The following is a 16,560-nucleotide window of genomic DNA, read 5'->3' on the forward strand; positions in this document are numbered from 1 at the left end:
TCAGAAAGCATGGTCCTCTGGATGATGGTAGAGTGAGATCAGAAGTACTAGACCTGGGGAAGCAGATCAGGAGGCTCTGGTTGGAGTCTTCTTCAAGAAGATGATGCTGATGCAGAAGACCTAACGTGTATGAATGTGTTCGGAGAAGATTTACATAGCTGGGAGAGAATCGGGGGATAAATTTGACAAGTACATAGAGATCAACAAATATTAGCTTCAGGGAAAACAAAAACGTTATTCAGGAAAGAAAAGTAATTATGTATATCTTGAGAAAGAGTAGAGGGTTGATAATAAGGTTAAATTCTCAACTTCCATAGTGGGAAGTCCAATAGATAATTTCTAAAATAAAAAAACTCCAGGGGTAATAAAGAGACCATGTTACATAGAGAGATGAAAATGCAATCCAAAAGAATAAGTTAAAATGAGTTGAAAATGGTTGCTTATGGTGAAAAGGATGAAAGATTATGAGATTGTTGTTTTTCTTAACAGAACTTACACAGCTGTAGTGCTCTTAAAACTGTACAGGTATAATTATGATTTTGAAATAAAATTATGACTTCACATAAGGACTTGAATTATGTTCGAGTTCAGAGCATAGAAGCATAGGGAAAGTAGTGGTTGTGAGTAAAGAAAGAGAGGAGATTATGAACAGAGCAGAGCTAGTGAGGGCTGGAGGATACTTACAGGAAGAATGATACCTGTTGCGTTGAAGTATTATAAGGAGAGGAGAATATGATTGATTTTTCTATATAATAAATGTCAACAGTATCATAACTTGTGTCTCTTCCAATGAGCAGGTTCGGAGAGTACCAGGTTCCAGTGGCCGTCTCCATAAGACAGAAGATGGCGGCTGGGAGTGGAGTGATGATGAGTTTGATGAAGAAAGTGAAGAAGGGAAAGCAGCAATTTCACAACTCAGGGTAAGTTTGGTGAAACTATATGCTTCAGCTAGAGTTCTATTTTTTGTCTGAAGCCTTTAAGATAATATTTATTCTGTAATTTTGGTCACCCTACCCACTTAAAATATTTAAAAAATCCAAGTGTTAGTGACAGAATTTTCTTGAACAACTTATCAACATCAGGAGCCCAATTGATTTTACATGGAGAAGTGAACTGGCAGGTCTGTTTGAATATGATAATATTTAGGGCACATACAAATGACCCAAGTCTAGAGATGTCTAAGATGAACATACACTGGGTGGGATTAATGGCTAATTCTGCATTGCAAAGAAAAGATTAGTGACCTTGAAAGACTAATAATAATAGAAACATTGACCCTGAGGTCTGTTAACCTCCTACCTGAAAAGTAACAGTGCATCTCATCTCTTTTTATATCTAGTAGATATATCTTTGTTGATGATGATGATGATGTGTGTATGCCAGTTTTTGCTAGAAGCAGTGAAGATAGGGGTCTTGTTTTCATTTGTTTTATCACCGTTGCCTAAATTTAATGCCTCAAGTTGATTTTAGGGCTCAACCCCAAGAATAGGAAACAAACACAAAATTAGATTTATAAACTATTGTGATATTTGAGGTAGAAAATAGATCGGATAGGAATAGCAGATTAGACACTGTACAAGAAAAGGCTAATGAACTTGAAGGCTAGCAATAGAAACTTCAAAATGAAACTGAGAAAAGAATTTATAAAAAATGAAGAGAATCAGTGAGCTAATGCAAACATTAAGCAGCATAATATACATGTTATTGGAGTCTCCAATGTGTGTAGGAAATATTAATGTTTGAGGTCATTATAGCCTTGATTGGTCAGAACCTTTTGTGGGATGAGTAGTGATCAGTGGTATATTTTTGCCTGCTTTTAAGAACGAAGGTTTCTTGGGGATACAACTGATTACAGGGCTTACACAGATAATATACAAGATAAATCTGGAATACCTTCTTTTGTCAGAAAGTAAATATTTTTTATAGAAAGAAAGAAAAAGTAAATATTTTTTATAAAAGAAAAAATTATAATAATACATGAGCCTGGTCGACGGATCTCCCAGTGGCCAAATTAGCAAGAATTTAACCATTAAAACTATAAATGCAGTAGAAAATTATAAATAATTTATTGCATCCACAACAATAAATGGGGGAAAGGAATGGGTTTTTTCATTATAGTGAATTGCCAGTGCTGACTGGTTAATGTTGAGGAGTGTTATAGAGGGAAAATTATTTTACAGCCACCATAAAGCAGTCATAAAGATTAGATCAGGCAAGAATAGTCAACAGATGCTAAGTATAGGATAATATTTTGATGAGCAAGATATTTACATGGTTTTAATTAAAGTGTTTCTTCACAGAGTGCCTTTTAGTTGCAAGATACAAAATAGTTCCTGCATACTGGAGAAATCAAAAATTGCCCCGAACCGATGATTAAAATTAACATCACTAATGAGGAGCAAACGAGCATGTGCTTCCCTAAGATATGAACAACACATCGCTGTGTAGAATTCCAGCTGGGAATTCATGTAATTAGTCTAAATCAAGAGGAGCCATTAGATAAACCACAGATCAGGAGCATTCGATTAAAATAAAGTGTGTGTGGGGGGAGTGTTCTTCAGAAATATTTATGTGCCAGATAGAAGCAACCTAAAGAAACAAGACTGCTCACTGCAATATACGGTCCTAGAGTTCATCCTATACTGGAAGAAAAACAGGCTATAAAGGATATTATGAGGTCTTTTGAAAAAAGTTGGGTTATGGATGATAAATAAAAGTATTATTGTAAAGTTTACTGAAGTTGGTAACTTCAGTAGTGTTATGTAAGAGAATATCCATATTAAGAAATACAGTGACTATTCAGTGGTAAACAGCTATTTATTAATAACTATAATTATCTATTAATTTATAAATATAATATAATAGATATATATATTATGTGTGTTATATGTGTGTATATTTAAAAAGAGAAAGTGAGCATTGAAACAATAAAGCAGATGAGGAATAAATACTCTTAATAGGAGAATCTGGGTGAAGGGTACACTGGTGTTTTTTGTATTGTTCTTTATGTAAGTGACATTTTTTCCAAATATTAAGTTGTGTGTGTGTGGTTTTTTTTTTTAACTAGGTTTAAGATTGGCCATATACTTGCTGAGATACATTAGCTGTTACCTAAACCTAGATTCTCTTTAATAAAATGGTGATGAGAATTTTAAAACAAACCCAAACTGAGTTTTTAAGTAGTTTAAGTAGTCTAAGTAGTTTAAGTAGTTTTTAAGTAGTCTAAATCCATATTTGGTAGAATTTACCATAAATTGGTATTTGTTTAGAGATAAAAAAAAATTTATTCCCCAATAGTATCCAGAATTACTACTAACTGTTTTGATTTATTAAATAACTTTAGCTTAGATTTTCATATGGTAGATTATAATTGGTTTTCCAATTTTGGCTCAAGAGTTTTCTTCATGAAAGCCCATTATCATAATTACCCTGTGTTGAGAATTATTAAATATTAGCTTGAAAGTTGACATTTGGTCTGGTATCTTACACACATAATATGTTCATAATTAGTAGAAAGTTGTGCTTTGAAAAATGTGACCTTCCTGCTGAGAACTCAGTCTCATTATGTTTGTTTATAAACTTCAAGTTGTGAGCTTTTCAGATACCGTAAGTACAGGCCACCTGGACAAAGAGTACAATAGTCACGACAGTTTTCTTTTTCCAGAGAACTTTCACTAGAGTTGCCGGTGAGTTAATGTGTGGATCAGAATGAAATGGAATTCACTTGCGAGTCAGCCTTCTGTGCAGTTTGGAACTGACTGAGTAACCCGAGTTTTGAGTTAACAAGCCTTCTTTTTTTGTATTTCTTTTAGTCTCCTCGAGTGAAAGAATTATCAAGTTCTGAGGTAAGTAGTTGAGATTATTGAATTGTTAAAGTATATGGGCTTTTGTTTGGGTTTGGTTTTAATGTTAAGCACATCCTATATAATCCTATATAGTAAAGAGCTAATATGCTAATTAGACCAAACAGCAGAACAAGCGTTCTGAAGGCCGTCTGGACAACCTTCCAGATAAAGCGGGGCTGCTGGCGCAGTGAGGGCCGAGCCCCTAGCATGAATTTTGTGCATCGGGCCTCTAGTATTTTATCTCTGTCCACTTGGCAATGAGAACCTAAACAGGACAAATTTGATCAGAGATAACAACTCTACGTTTGAATGGACAACCTCTGCAGTAAAATGGTGCCATTGCACTCGTTGTAAAAGTTGGCCGAAGGGCCCAGACTGTTCTGCCTTGCTTTCTTGGCTTTATGAATTACTTGTTGGGCTTGGGCTGTTTGAAATGTAAAGAAGTCTTTTTGCATTAACCTGGCCAGGAATTTGTATATGCCACCTTAGTTTTTGGATTTTTTCCTAGCCTCTTCTCTTGTTAAATAGATTCACTTGTCTGGTTACTGCCTCGCTGTAGTAGAGAATCCTAGAATCCTGTCCAGCTCGGCTACCTTATGCTCATTACCTGACGAGAATAATCGTTTCTTAGGTGCTTTCTGTCACACATTCTTCCATCTGGCAAAGTCTGCATCCTGAGCACAATATTTGGTTTGCTGGCAACACATCTTGCTCTTAAACCAATTTGTTCTTGCCTGTGCTTAAAAGTAACTATTTTTCCACTCTTTTAGTTTATGTAGTATACAATTTGGGTACCGGATATGTACAGGATTTGTGTACATAGTGGTGTATTACTCAAGACTGAAAGAAATACTATACTTCAGCATTTTAACTGGCCATATTTGACAGTTTATGTTAGAACCACTGTTCATGAAGATTCCTGGCTTCTTGGTATATCATAGAATTGCATTTCCCTGCCCCTGGAAGTTACGCTTGGCCGTGGCAGTTACTTTGGCCAGTGAAGTGTTCCCTGCCTCTGCCACCATGACCTGCATCCCTGAATAAAGATGATGCCTACTTAGCCTCTGTTGGCAGAGGTAGAAAGGAAGTGTGTGCAACAAATAACTTATGATTTTGTAATTACACAGAATTTAAGATTGTTAGTCTCTTACTTAACCTACCTGGACTAATTTTAGTTTCTCTGAAATTGAATGAGGAGGTATTTTAGAAATTATCCAGTTTTTCTTTTTAGTGTTCTCCTTGTGCCTTCTCCCATGCTCATATTTACATTCTCATGCTCACTACTTAGTTGTTGATTTTTAAATTATGCTAAAATACCCATAACATAAAATTTACCATCTTAATCATTTTTAAGTGGCATTAAGTACATTCACACTGTTATGCAACCATCATCGCCATCCATCTCCAGAATTTTTTTCATCTTGCAAAACTGAAACTCTGTGCCCAGCAGCTGTTCATTCTCTCCTCCTCCCAGCTGCTGGCAACCACCATTCTACTTTATGTCTCTAAACTTGACTACTCTAGAAACCTCATATAAGTGGAATCACACAGTACTTGTCTTTTTGTGATGGGCTTATTTCACTTATCGCAATGCTCTGAGTGTTATATATTAACATGAATCAGAATTTTCTTCCTTCCTTTTTAAGGCTGAATAATATTCCAGTGTATGTATATACGACATTTGTTTATCCATTCATCTGTTGGTAACACTTGGATTACTTCTATCTTTTGACTGTTGTTAACAAAATTCCTATGAAAATGGCTGCACAGCCTAGACCGGTTTGGCTCAATGGATAGAACGTCGGCTTGGGGACTGAAGGGACCTGGGTTCGATTCCGGTCAAGGACATGTACCTTGTTTGCAGGCATATCCCCAGTAGGGGGTGTGCAAGAGGCAGCTGATCGATGACTCTCTCTCATCGATGTTTCTAGCTCTCTATCTCTCTCCCTTCCTCTCTGTACAAAATCAATAAAATATATTTAAAAAAAAAGAGAGAGAAAAAAGAAAAAGAAAATGGCTGCACAAATACCTGTTGAAGTCCCTGCTTTCAATTCTTTCGGGTCTGTACGCAGAAGGGAATCGTTAGATCCTATGATCATTCTGTTTTTAAGTTTTTTGAGGAACCGTTTTCCCTAGTAGTTGCACTGTTTTACATCCTACCTGCAATGCACATTCTCCTCATTCTCTCATTACTCTGTTTCTGTCTCTATTTTTGGTAAACATACATGTACATGCTTCATTTTGAAAAGTGTTAATAATCATATTAACATTTTGAAAACTAATCTTGAAGTTCTGTTTTTCTATCAAAATTCAGAACCAATAAGTAGCTTTTGATTTCTTCTACAATATATGAAGCTGAATGAACACAAAATTTTACTTTTTGGTGTCCTTGATTTTGCTTATATATATTATAAGCTGTTAGCCCTCTCTTCTTGTTCGTCTAATTATTTTTTCTCTTTTAATTCTAAATTTGATTTCTTTTCACTAAATTTTCTTCTCCAAGTTATATAATTAAAATATAGAAATATTTCAAAAATGCAAAATAATATATATGATATCTGTTAATCATAAAGTTTCATATCCATTTTGAAAAGCATTTCATCTTTGTTAAGGAATTATTGGTTGATTATTTTTATAAGTAATGGAAAGCCCCTAGATGTAGAAAAATGTAGCTTGTATAATTTTGTATTGCATACTTAAATCTGATTTTGAATGTGCTATTTTGCTGGGCAAATGGCGCAAAATATAGAATTAGTTAAGAGTAAATATGGTACACTGAATTGCTTTATTGCAGAAGAAGAAAGTGAACTACTCATATATGCTGCAGCATCACTGAACAAACAAACTATAGTATGGCGTGAAAGAAGCCAGACACAAAAGAATGCATTGTTTTTGAGGTTTAGACAACCTTGCTTAATTGCGATGAATGAAACATTATTCAAGGTTCTCCTTTCAATGTGCTTTTGTTACAGCTGTTTCCAACAACAGATCCCGTGAGCACTTTACTTCAAGTTCCAGAAGAGATTTCTGCTCATCTACCTCAGCCAGCTGGGCAGACGCCTGCACAGCCAACTCAAGTCTCTCTCCCACCCCCTGCAGAGCCAGGAAAAACAGCTCAGGTAAAGCCGGGGCATGCATTAGTGGTTAGCCTCTGGGAAGATGTAAAAGCAGAGAGGAATGGGGACACCACCTAATATACGATAATAAAGTCAGTATCTTGGTAGATTTTGAAACAAGTTTGAATTCTTTTCCCCTAGTTTTAAATGTATGCAGATAAGAGAGTTTTATAAAGATCACACAGGTTTTTAAGCAAATAATAAAGTTAACTGGAAATATTTCAGACATCAAAATTTGGGGTTAATGTTCTTGTCAGCTTAGCTTTTTATTAGATCCTTATTATGTTTAACTTCAGAATGCAGCTGACAGTTATCTTGACACTAGGAAAATTGTCAACTGTTCTCTTTTTGTTCACTTATGTTTGTGTTATTTATTAATACTGTCTACGATCCGTGATTTTTCCAGTATTATTCTTTTTAAGGTATTTGTCAGTTTTATGAGGGTTGATTTTATTAAAACAAGGGAATGTAATCTGTATATCTACATAAACCAGAGCACACAGACTTATGAAAGCAGCAGCGGCGGTTGGGATGAGGGCCCCATTGGACCCCCCAGGCTGAGTAACTCCCATTCCTTTCTCAAGGAACCTCAAATACTGTCTATAACATGGGGTTTATGCTCCGTGGTTAGAGTAAGGGTTTCAGAGTCTATTCACTCATTATATATTAGAGGTTTCTCTTTTTTGTTTCTAACATTTTAGATGGAGAGAAATAAAAATGGGAGTTGTGATTTTCCCCCTCTGGTCTGCCTTTGGAGACCACTGAGCAATACCAGTTCATCACGGGGCTAACTTCCTGGAACCTCCTCCTCACCCAGGCTTTCCATTTCTGCCCATCATATGGGAAAAGATAGAGTTGTCCTAGGAAAACTGATGCAAAGATTGGATTAACTTTATAAACAGCTTAAATAGGATGTGTAAGCAAGAGATGGCTGTCAGGTTTCAGAAAGGATTGGTTTAGCCATTAAGAGACCTGAAGCCTCCAGGTTGGGGGGCAGCCAGTTTACCCTACCTGTGTGTTGCCATATGACACACTGGCAGATTTTTTAAAGGGAAGAACCCAGCTTGATGCTTTTCACCCTTGTAGAGAGAAGCAGATCTGAAAAGGTGCAAAATCTGAAGTGGCTGTGCGTATCCTTTCATGTGGGTTTGAGAATTACCTTTCTCACTGTGTTGACCCAGGCGGCATGCAGCTCTCACTGCCGCCTTGGAGTGCGTGTCCCCCCACAGCAGGGAATGTCCTAGGGACCAGAACGGCCTCACCTGGAGATGGAGAAACTCGCTGCCAAGTGGGCGATTCCCCTGCAGATGAGCAGTAGTCACCTCCATGCTGAGTAGTCCAGGCAGTGACTCTCTACCTTTCAATGCTTTTTAGGCTCTGTCTTCAGGAGCAGGTTCACAAGAAACCAAGATCCCCATCAGCCTAGTACTAAGATTAAGGTCAGTCGACGTTTTTGTTTTGTTTTGTCTTCTGAATACTCTGAACACGCTCTTTTCTCTTCGAAAGTTACTCCTTGTTCCAATAGCCTGTGCCCAAGAGTAACCGGATAGGCCGTGCGTGTCCTCCGGCATCGGGTGCATCTGCTCGCAGGTGTATCATTTCCCTCTGAAATCTTAGGAGCAGGGTGAGGACCTGGATGTTAACAGAGAACTGGTACCTTGTCTTAGTTGTTTCTCCACTAATTGTGCATTTGCAATGTAGGTAGCTTAGATTAGGAAGATGACCTTTAATTGAGGAACAGTGTTTTGGGGAGTAGCACTAAGTGGGCTTATCTGAAAATTAGTCTTGTAATTGTGACCATATAAATACCATGGGCTCTGAGATCAACTAACCCAAGAGTGGGTGCTTCCTGACTGCGATAGAGCAAATAAAGGCCTTCTTCTTAAAACGAAGGGGAAACGTCTGCGTGTGCAGTTTTGTCTGTTTCTGTCTTTTACAGCAAGAGCGCTAAATTGGTGCTTCTTGGTGGGGCTGGGACAGATTGCTCGCAGCAAGTGCCACGGTGGCGAGCTGTTCATTTTTTTTTTTTTTTTTTTTTTTAAATATATTTTATTGATTTTGTACAGAGAGGAAGGGAGAGAGATAGAGAGTTAGAAACATCGATGAGAGAGAGTCATCGATCAGCTGCCTCTTGCACACCCCCCACTGGGGATATGCCCGCAACCAAGGTACATGCCCTTGACCGGAATCGAACCCGGGACCCTTCAGTCCCCAAGCCGACGCTCTATCCATTGAGCCAAACCGGTCCCGGCCGAGCTGTTCATTTTAATCCTCTCTCCCTTTGCAGGTAGTTGGATTAGGATTCCAGAGCATTCTTATACGAATAGCTGTGAATGTTGTGTTGCTATAAAGTCACTTTCTACTCATAAGTGCACTTTTTAAAAGTGTCTGTATTTATTGATTGGGGGTGGGGGGAGAAAGAGAGAGGGTTTTTTCTGGTTCCACTTATTTATACATTCATTAGTTGATTCCTGTAGGTACCCTGACTGGAGACTGAACCTGCAACCTGGTGCATTAGGATGACACTCTGACCCACTGAGCTACCTGGCCAGGGCGGAAAACTATTTAGTTTTAGAAGCATCACGTGAGATGGCTCAGGCCTTCTTAAACTGTACCAGTACAATTTTAAAAGATTTTCACTAAGTGATATTGACTCATTCCTCCTTCCACATATGAATTCCTAGTCATCCTCTTGGTATGACCATAATTAGAGATAGAAGCAGCAAGAGCTGTGTGGAGAATGTTTTGATTTTACCACTCGGAGCAATGAAATGATGCCACAAATGTGAGGAAAGCAGATCTGGTTACCTTTTCTTTACAGAAGTCTTCTCAGTGTACCCTCTCTCATCTCAAATAGTTCTGAATTAATAGAGTGTCTTAGTAATCTCACCCTATTTTAATTGTATTTAGAGAGTACCACTTGTCTCTTTTTGAAAATTTGTTATGCTGCCTTATAGCAGTCAGTGACAGTACAAAAACTTCTATTTGACACGTGCTTCAGGAAGGTGAAGATACTCGTAAGTGATGCAATTAGGTTTTTTAATGGACTGTGTTGTAGTCCTGTTTATGGAAGAGGGGGCTAGAGTCTTATTCTCTCTGATGGAGGCTTTGAGGTTAAATGACAAAAGAGTTTTAGATCAGAGCATATTACTGTCTTTAAAGGTGTTGGTGCTTGACGTGTCAGTTAAATCACTAGTGCTGCTAAATGTTTGGTCTGCTTTGAATCAGCTTTCAGAAAGAATAGACTGAACAATTATGCAGCCAACAGACTATATATATATAGCACTCTTAGCTACTGAGGAAGAATATGAAGAAAAGAGAAAATGAAATGCCTGACTTGATCATCAAGTCTGGGTTGGAAGTTGCTTTGGATTATGTACTCACATAGCTAAAAACAGATTTCAGATAGTATACATGTGGAGTGTAAGCTGGATGCCGGGTGCGGAGAAGGCGGTGCATGGGATGAAATCATGTGGGGCAGGCTGTGTTGGAGATGAGTAGCTGTATTTTAAGCACAATTTCAGGAAACTCCTCAAGTATTTGTCAAATAGCCTTAAGCCCTCTGCATTGTTTAGATAAAATGGTTTTGGGTCCTAAGTGATCAGACATATCTGCCGTTGACATAATGTTCTAATTTCTCCACCTTTAACCAGAACACCCAGGGAACCTGGTTAATTTCAGTGTACAGCATACGTGGTGTGTGTAACCTTCCTTGCCAGCCACATATTAGAATCTGTGGAGTCATGTGTTAACTCTTTGCCTATATGGGTGGGCCCAGCTGTTTTCCCATCTCCTTGGGCTGCCCAAATCCTCCCCCATTAAAACTTACTTCTGTTTTTTTTTTCTCATCTCATTAGGACTAATCATGTGAGCTTTGGGAACACGACAGTCTTGAGGCACAGCTTTCCTTATATATGTTGACAGAGTCTGTGTGCATAAATTCAGAAATGATTTCATACATTCTGCTTTTTTATAGGAATTCCAAAAAAGAACTAAATGATATTCGATTCGAATTTACTCCTGGGAGAGGTGAGTCATCAAAAAACGGGAAATAAAACAGCTGCTGCTTTGTTTAGTGAGAGGTGTTGTGAAGTTTTGTCCTTGAAATATGTTTGCTATGTTAAAGGATGATAAAAAACATTCCTGATTTAAAAGGGTTTGGGGTATATGAATAAAATAATGTACTCTGTTTCTACCAACGTCACTTAGGAAATCTAGTGCAGGTGACCCCTGCATAGCATGGGTTTGAACTGTGTGAGTGGTTCATGCAGAGATTTTTCAGTCAATACTGTAAATGCATTTTGTCTTCCTTATAATTTTCTTAATAACATTTTATTTTCTCTACTTTATTTTAAACTGCAGCATATAATACATGTTACATACAAAATATGTATTACTTCTCTGTTTATGTTATTGGTAAGGCTTCCAGTCAACAGTAGGCTATTAGTAGTTAAGTTGTGGGGATAGTCCAGAATTTCCCACTGCACTGGTGGGCAGAGCCCCTCCCCTTACCCCATGTTGTTCAGTGGTCATCTGTATAAAACGAACAGTATTTAGTATAGTTCTCATTTACTGTTACTGTTGGCCAGACTTGTGCTCTGATAATGTACATTATCTCCTTAAATTCTCAAAACAACTCCCTACAAAGTTTACTGCCCACATTGTATGGATAATGAAATCAAGAGACAGGTGAAATAACTTGGCTGGGAAGAGGCGTAGCTGGAATTCAAACCCAGATCTGTCAGAGGCAAAGTTCTTGCTCTTATCACTGGACATGGCTATCCTCCTGACAATAAAGAAAAAAACGAGGCTTCTAGGCTCATCTCTCCCAGGGCTGAAATTGAGCTTGTCGTGCAGAGTTTCTGGCCATGAACTTCACCCTAGAACATGGCTTATTGCCTTTGTCACTCAGGGTTCAGATTTGGGGAGTGGCCAGCAGCAAACAGATACCTGTCCCTTGTGCCACGTTTAACCTTCTTGCTGCCTCATATCAGTGACTAACTATGAAGAACGTAGATGCAGATGCACAGAGCGGTAGTCGCTCTACTTTTTAAAAACCAGGCAGAGTCACATACTCAAGAACTAATTCATATTGCTGGTCATCTGCACAGGTGTGTGCACATCCCTCCCAAGGTCCTCCCGTCGCCTCTGAGGGGCTCAGGGTTCAGCCCTTGGGTGAGAGCATCACTGACTCAGTTGGGGGTGAGGTAATTGGGAGACCCTCTCTCCATCTTTTTAGTTTCTCATTACAATTGCTCAGATTATAGCACCCAAAATAATTAGCTATGAAGAAAAGCCCATCATCATCATCATTATAAAAGATTTCAGCAAAAATATGGGAGTGTGATCCCAAAAACAAGATATTGCATTTTCCCCCCAAGATTTAATTGAGAGAGAGAAAAAATATCTGTTTTATTAGCTCTAGGGATGTTGCAGGTTCGCCATCGTGTCTCGGAGCTCAGGAGGCACAGGCCAGGGCTGCCCGTGGGCCAGGAGGTTCCTCAGCAGCATTCCTGTCAGGTGCTCCCAATGAAATGACGCCATTACTGAGAAAATTATCTTTACCTTGAACTCACATTCACTGTCTGGTTGTATTGGTTTGGCCCTCTAGCTAGACCTGTGAGAATTCCTCAGCTGAGATCATCTCAGTGGTTAAACCTACATGTGGGGGCGGAAGACCTCCACCCTTACCTTCTTGGTTCTGTAGATTTAGATCTGAATTCTGGCAGTGCCCGGAGAGTTAGCAGTGACGTCAGCATGAGAAACGGAGCCCCTCTGCTTTGTCCTTGCAGATACAGCGGAGGGCGTCTCCCAGGAACTCATCTCTGCCGGCCTGGTCGATGGAAGGGATTTGGTCATAGGTAACTCCACTCCGCTCCGCCCTGTCCTCCTGTCTCTGTCTGTGTACTTAGGACCAAGAAAACCAGGCTTTGATTCCATTGAGCATATCAGTGGTTCTTGGCTTGGCTGAAATAACAAGTATTGGGGACAGATCCTTACAAAAAAGAAGAGTTCACTCCTGAGTTTGCTTTGTGGCCTTTGGTGATAGTGAAAAGCCCACCCAGGTCGCTGGGAGACTGGTAGAAGTGATGACACAGATTGCAAGTTAAAGTAAGCTTGGCCAGGTCTAATCCGTTTTGGAGGATGAGCGCTACCCTTGTGGAGCTAAGAGGTAAGCAGAAATCTTTAGAGTTAGTCCTAGAAAAAGCAGGCAGTAAGGAAATGCAGTCAGGCCATAGGTACAGATTACTGAAGGAAAGACCAATTGTAGGGCAAATCAGCAAAGGCTTTCTGTAAAGGGCCAGCCAGTAATAGTGCAGGCTTTGTGGGTCATGTACAGTCTCTCTTTTTTAAACCATTCTTAGCTCACAGGCAGAAGAGAAACAGGCCATGGGCATAGTTTGAATAGGCAGACATCATTCCTATTGCACCCGAATGTCTTTCCTAAGTGAATACAGCATCTTAAAGAAAGTTCATTTGACAGTGATTTGAGATTCATTGGTGCTGCTTGGAGTTGAGTTTAAAAGATACTTTCCTTCGGGGAGTGATGAAACTTCCTGCTTCCATTTTAATTGTATGTAGAAGATTAAAAACTACCATTTAAGTTCTTAAAATTTGGTTGAAAATGGATTGATTAAGCTAATTACTTTTTCTGTTCGTTTGATTACAGTGGCAGCTAATTTGCAGAAAATTGTGGAAGAACCTCAGTCGAATCGATCTGTCACTTTCAAACTGGTATTCGTCTCCTCCTCCTTATTAAGCCACCTTCCTTTTTACACACCAGTAGCCCCTGCAGACCAGCTGCCATATTCTCGGGGTGATGAGAATTTTACTTTTATTTATTTATTTATTTAAACTTGTTTTTATTGATTTTAGAGAGAGGAAGGGAAAGGGAAAGAGGAGAGAGGAAAAACATCGATGTGAAAGAGAAGCATCAATCAGCTGCCTCCTGCATATACCCCGACAGGGGATGGTGCCCTCAACCTGGGCATGTGCCCTGACTGGGAATTGAACCGGTGACCTTTCAATGTACAGGATAACGCTCAACCAACTAAGCTACACTGGCCAGGGCTGGGTGATGAGAATTTTAGAATATCGCGGACTGTGTTTATTTAGCCACCCCCAAGGCCCTGAAGTCTCCCTTTGAGTGGCCCCCTCTTTCTCTGCCCTCCCAGGACACCTCCCACCCCAGGCCCTTGACTGTGCTCAGGAGAGACCCGGAGCTAATTTGACTCCAGCCCCATCCTTTCATCTGCCTCCTGTTGTATCCCACGGACCGACCCCGACTGCCTGCGTTCCCACAGCGCCCATCTCAGTTTTAATTGCTACCTGTACTTTGTTCATCAATAGCCACAGCCTCTCATTTTGTTTGGTTCTTTAGGCATCTGGCGTCGAAGGCTCGGATATTCCCGATGATGGTAAACTAATAGGATTTGCCCAGCTCAGCATCAGCTAAATCCCAGCCCTGGATGAGGAGGCCTCAGAAGATTCCACACGTGCATATCTCTGTTACTTCTGTTGGCTTACACCCACTACTGCCAAAGAACCCAGCCACAAACAAACGTCCCGGCTAGGAGTCTTAGAGGTCTTTCTTTGTGTTCGTCCTGCCATCATTCCCCCTTTCCCACAGGGAAAGAAAAGCTGGGTCACTAGTGGCCAGCATCCCTTTACAGAGCTCCGTTAGTAAACTCACACGTCCCCTACCCTTCCTCCATCCGAGAGTGGCCGCGTGCCTCAGCCAGGAGGAGATCTTTCAGCTCATCTTGCCTTACTCCATGGATGGCGCTGGGTGGAAAGCAGCAGCTGTATTGGGCTTCCTCGTGCTGCCTCTTTTCCCACACCTGCCCGGATGTGGGCACCTTGGGAGATGTCTCTTTACCCACTGACGTAGCGATTACAAGTTGATTGTTCAGCTGGAGCCCAGAGAGTTTAATTTAGGGATTTTATTTTAATCTGATGTGAATTCTAGCAACCTCTGTTAGGAAAAAGCACAGCCTCAGCTGGAGGCAGCCTACACTGTCTTCTAGTTTTGTTCGTGATGTTTCTAAGCGTTTTGCTGAAGCTGCTCTCAGGCACCCTCTTCATCGTTCCCTCCAGAAAGGGTTGCTCGCCTTAACTTCAGCTGGTGCAAAACATCTGACTGTCGTCCAACTTCAGCCATCGGATCCTTCAAAGCGGAACTTTGAACTGTTTTTAGAGAAAATATCAAGTATTGGCTTGTTAAAAGTGAATTTTCCCAGCAGCGGTGTTTGGGCAGAAAAAAAAAAATTCATAACTCATATCATTGTGGAAGTTATTTATTTTCCAAATTTAAGAAATCAAATGGAAGAAAAACCGCTCCTCCATCCTCCCATGAAAATCAGTTCACCTGGCCTTCCAGTCCCGAGGAAACGCAAGGCTGAGGTTTCTACAGCAATAACGGAGACCACACGGCGGGAGGCCTGCCTCTGCCCCCGCGCCTGCACTGACCCTCCGGAGGGCGTCCCCACCGCAGTGCACTGAGCCTGGCCCAAGGCGGAGAGTGAAACCACATGTGCCGTGACTTAGGACTTCTGACTAGACAGTATTCATTTGATTTTCTACAGAAATAATGTAAATTATTCTTTAGGTTTTAAAAAAGAGCACTCAAAATGCAATTTGTGAATAATCAATGGGGTTGATTTTTTTTCCCACCCCTATGTTTCACAGTCAGCCTTTGTCTAACTGCAAAGAGCTCTAACACGTTTTGTATGTGAAAGGGATCCTCAATCTGGCCTTACCACCACACATACAGCGGGGTTTTGGCCCGGAAGAGGGGAGAGCTGCCTCTTAGGGATGGTCCAGCCCATCCAGCATTGTTGGTCTGTGAGTAGCAAGATTGATTTTCTCTTGGAGCATCTCAAGGCTCTCCCTACAGGTGACTTGTCACCGTTCTGGTCTCAGCCGGAGCTTGTAGTTTTAGCCACAGGCTTTCTTAGCCTACCTGGAGGCAAAGGCATGTTGGGAAAGGGGCAGATGTCGGGGAGGAGGAGAGAAGATGGGTTTGAGACGGGAGTTGGAAAAAATGTAGATTACAGATCAGACACCAAAGTCCATGGTCCAAGCAGGATTGTTAGTGGGAGGGAGCCTGCTGAGTCTGGGGAGAGGAAAGAAGGTTGATCAGCTTACTGGGAAAATATTTCCATTTTTCTTTTTCTTTTTTTAATGTATTTATTTTTTTTTAGATTCAGGTAGAAGGAATAAAGATAGGGAGGTAGGAATAAGTTTGAAAAAGAGGTAGTGTCCTCTTTGGCGCAAGACTAGTAGCTTACCTAGAGACAGTGTTTTGGTGTCCAATAAGCCCATCATAATCTACTTATTTATCAGTCCAAAGGGTGTGGCATCACTGTTGCAGCTTTGTGTTTGTAGGCGGTGAAAGCCCAGGCCGGGGGTAAGCGGCAGCCCATCCTCCTGCTCAGTGTCTCAGCCAGCCATTACCGGTGGACGGCAGTGGGACAAGCACGGCAATAGAAGTGGCCGGGGCGTTCTCTTCCGGTTCATCGTTTGCCCTGCTGGGAATTAGGAGTCACCAAGCTGCAGGACAGTGGTAGTTCTTCTGCATGCTGTATGGTGAACACCCT

At 40.5% G+C, this 16,560-nt stretch overlaps 1 protein-coding gene across 4 annotated transcripts in view; it reads left to right on the forward strand.

The window, feature by feature from the left end:
* Positions 1–16,141, forward strand: part of OXSR1 (oxidative stress responsive kinase 1) — a 66,707-nt gene extending 50,566 nt beyond the window's left edge. The window contains exons 11-18 of one of the 4 annotated variants that reach the window (XM_045579418.1): positions 798–920; positions 3,813–3,845; positions 6,818–6,964; positions 8,336–8,400; positions 10,938–10,990; positions 12,754–12,822; positions 13,632–13,778; positions 14,343–16,141. In XM_045579418.1, coding sequence (XP_045435374.1) covers positions 798–920; positions 3,813–3,845; positions 6,818–6,964; positions 8,336–8,400; positions 10,938–10,990; positions 12,754–12,822; positions 13,632–13,778; positions 14,343–14,377 — 672 coding nt within the window. In that variant the 3' untranslated portion in view covers positions 14,378–16,141. The remainder of the gene's footprint in view (positions 1–797; positions 921–3,812; positions 3,846–6,817; positions 6,965–8,335; positions 8,401–10,937; positions 10,991–12,753; positions 12,823–13,631; positions 13,779–14,342) is intronic. The other 3 variants (XM_036431878.2, XM_045579419.1, XM_036431879.2) reach the window with 3 other exon arrangements.
* The last annotated feature ends 419 nt before the right edge of the window (positions 16,142–16,560 follow it).

Source organism: Pipistrellus kuhlii, unplaced genomic scaffold (genome assembly GCF_014108245.1).
Source record: "Pipistrellus kuhlii isolate mPipKuh1 unplaced genomic scaffold, mPipKuh1.p scaffold_m20_p_11, whole genome shotgun sequence".
Lineage (NCBI taxonomy): Eukaryota > Metazoa > Chordata > Mammalia > Chiroptera > Vespertilionidae > Pipistrellus > Pipistrellus kuhlii.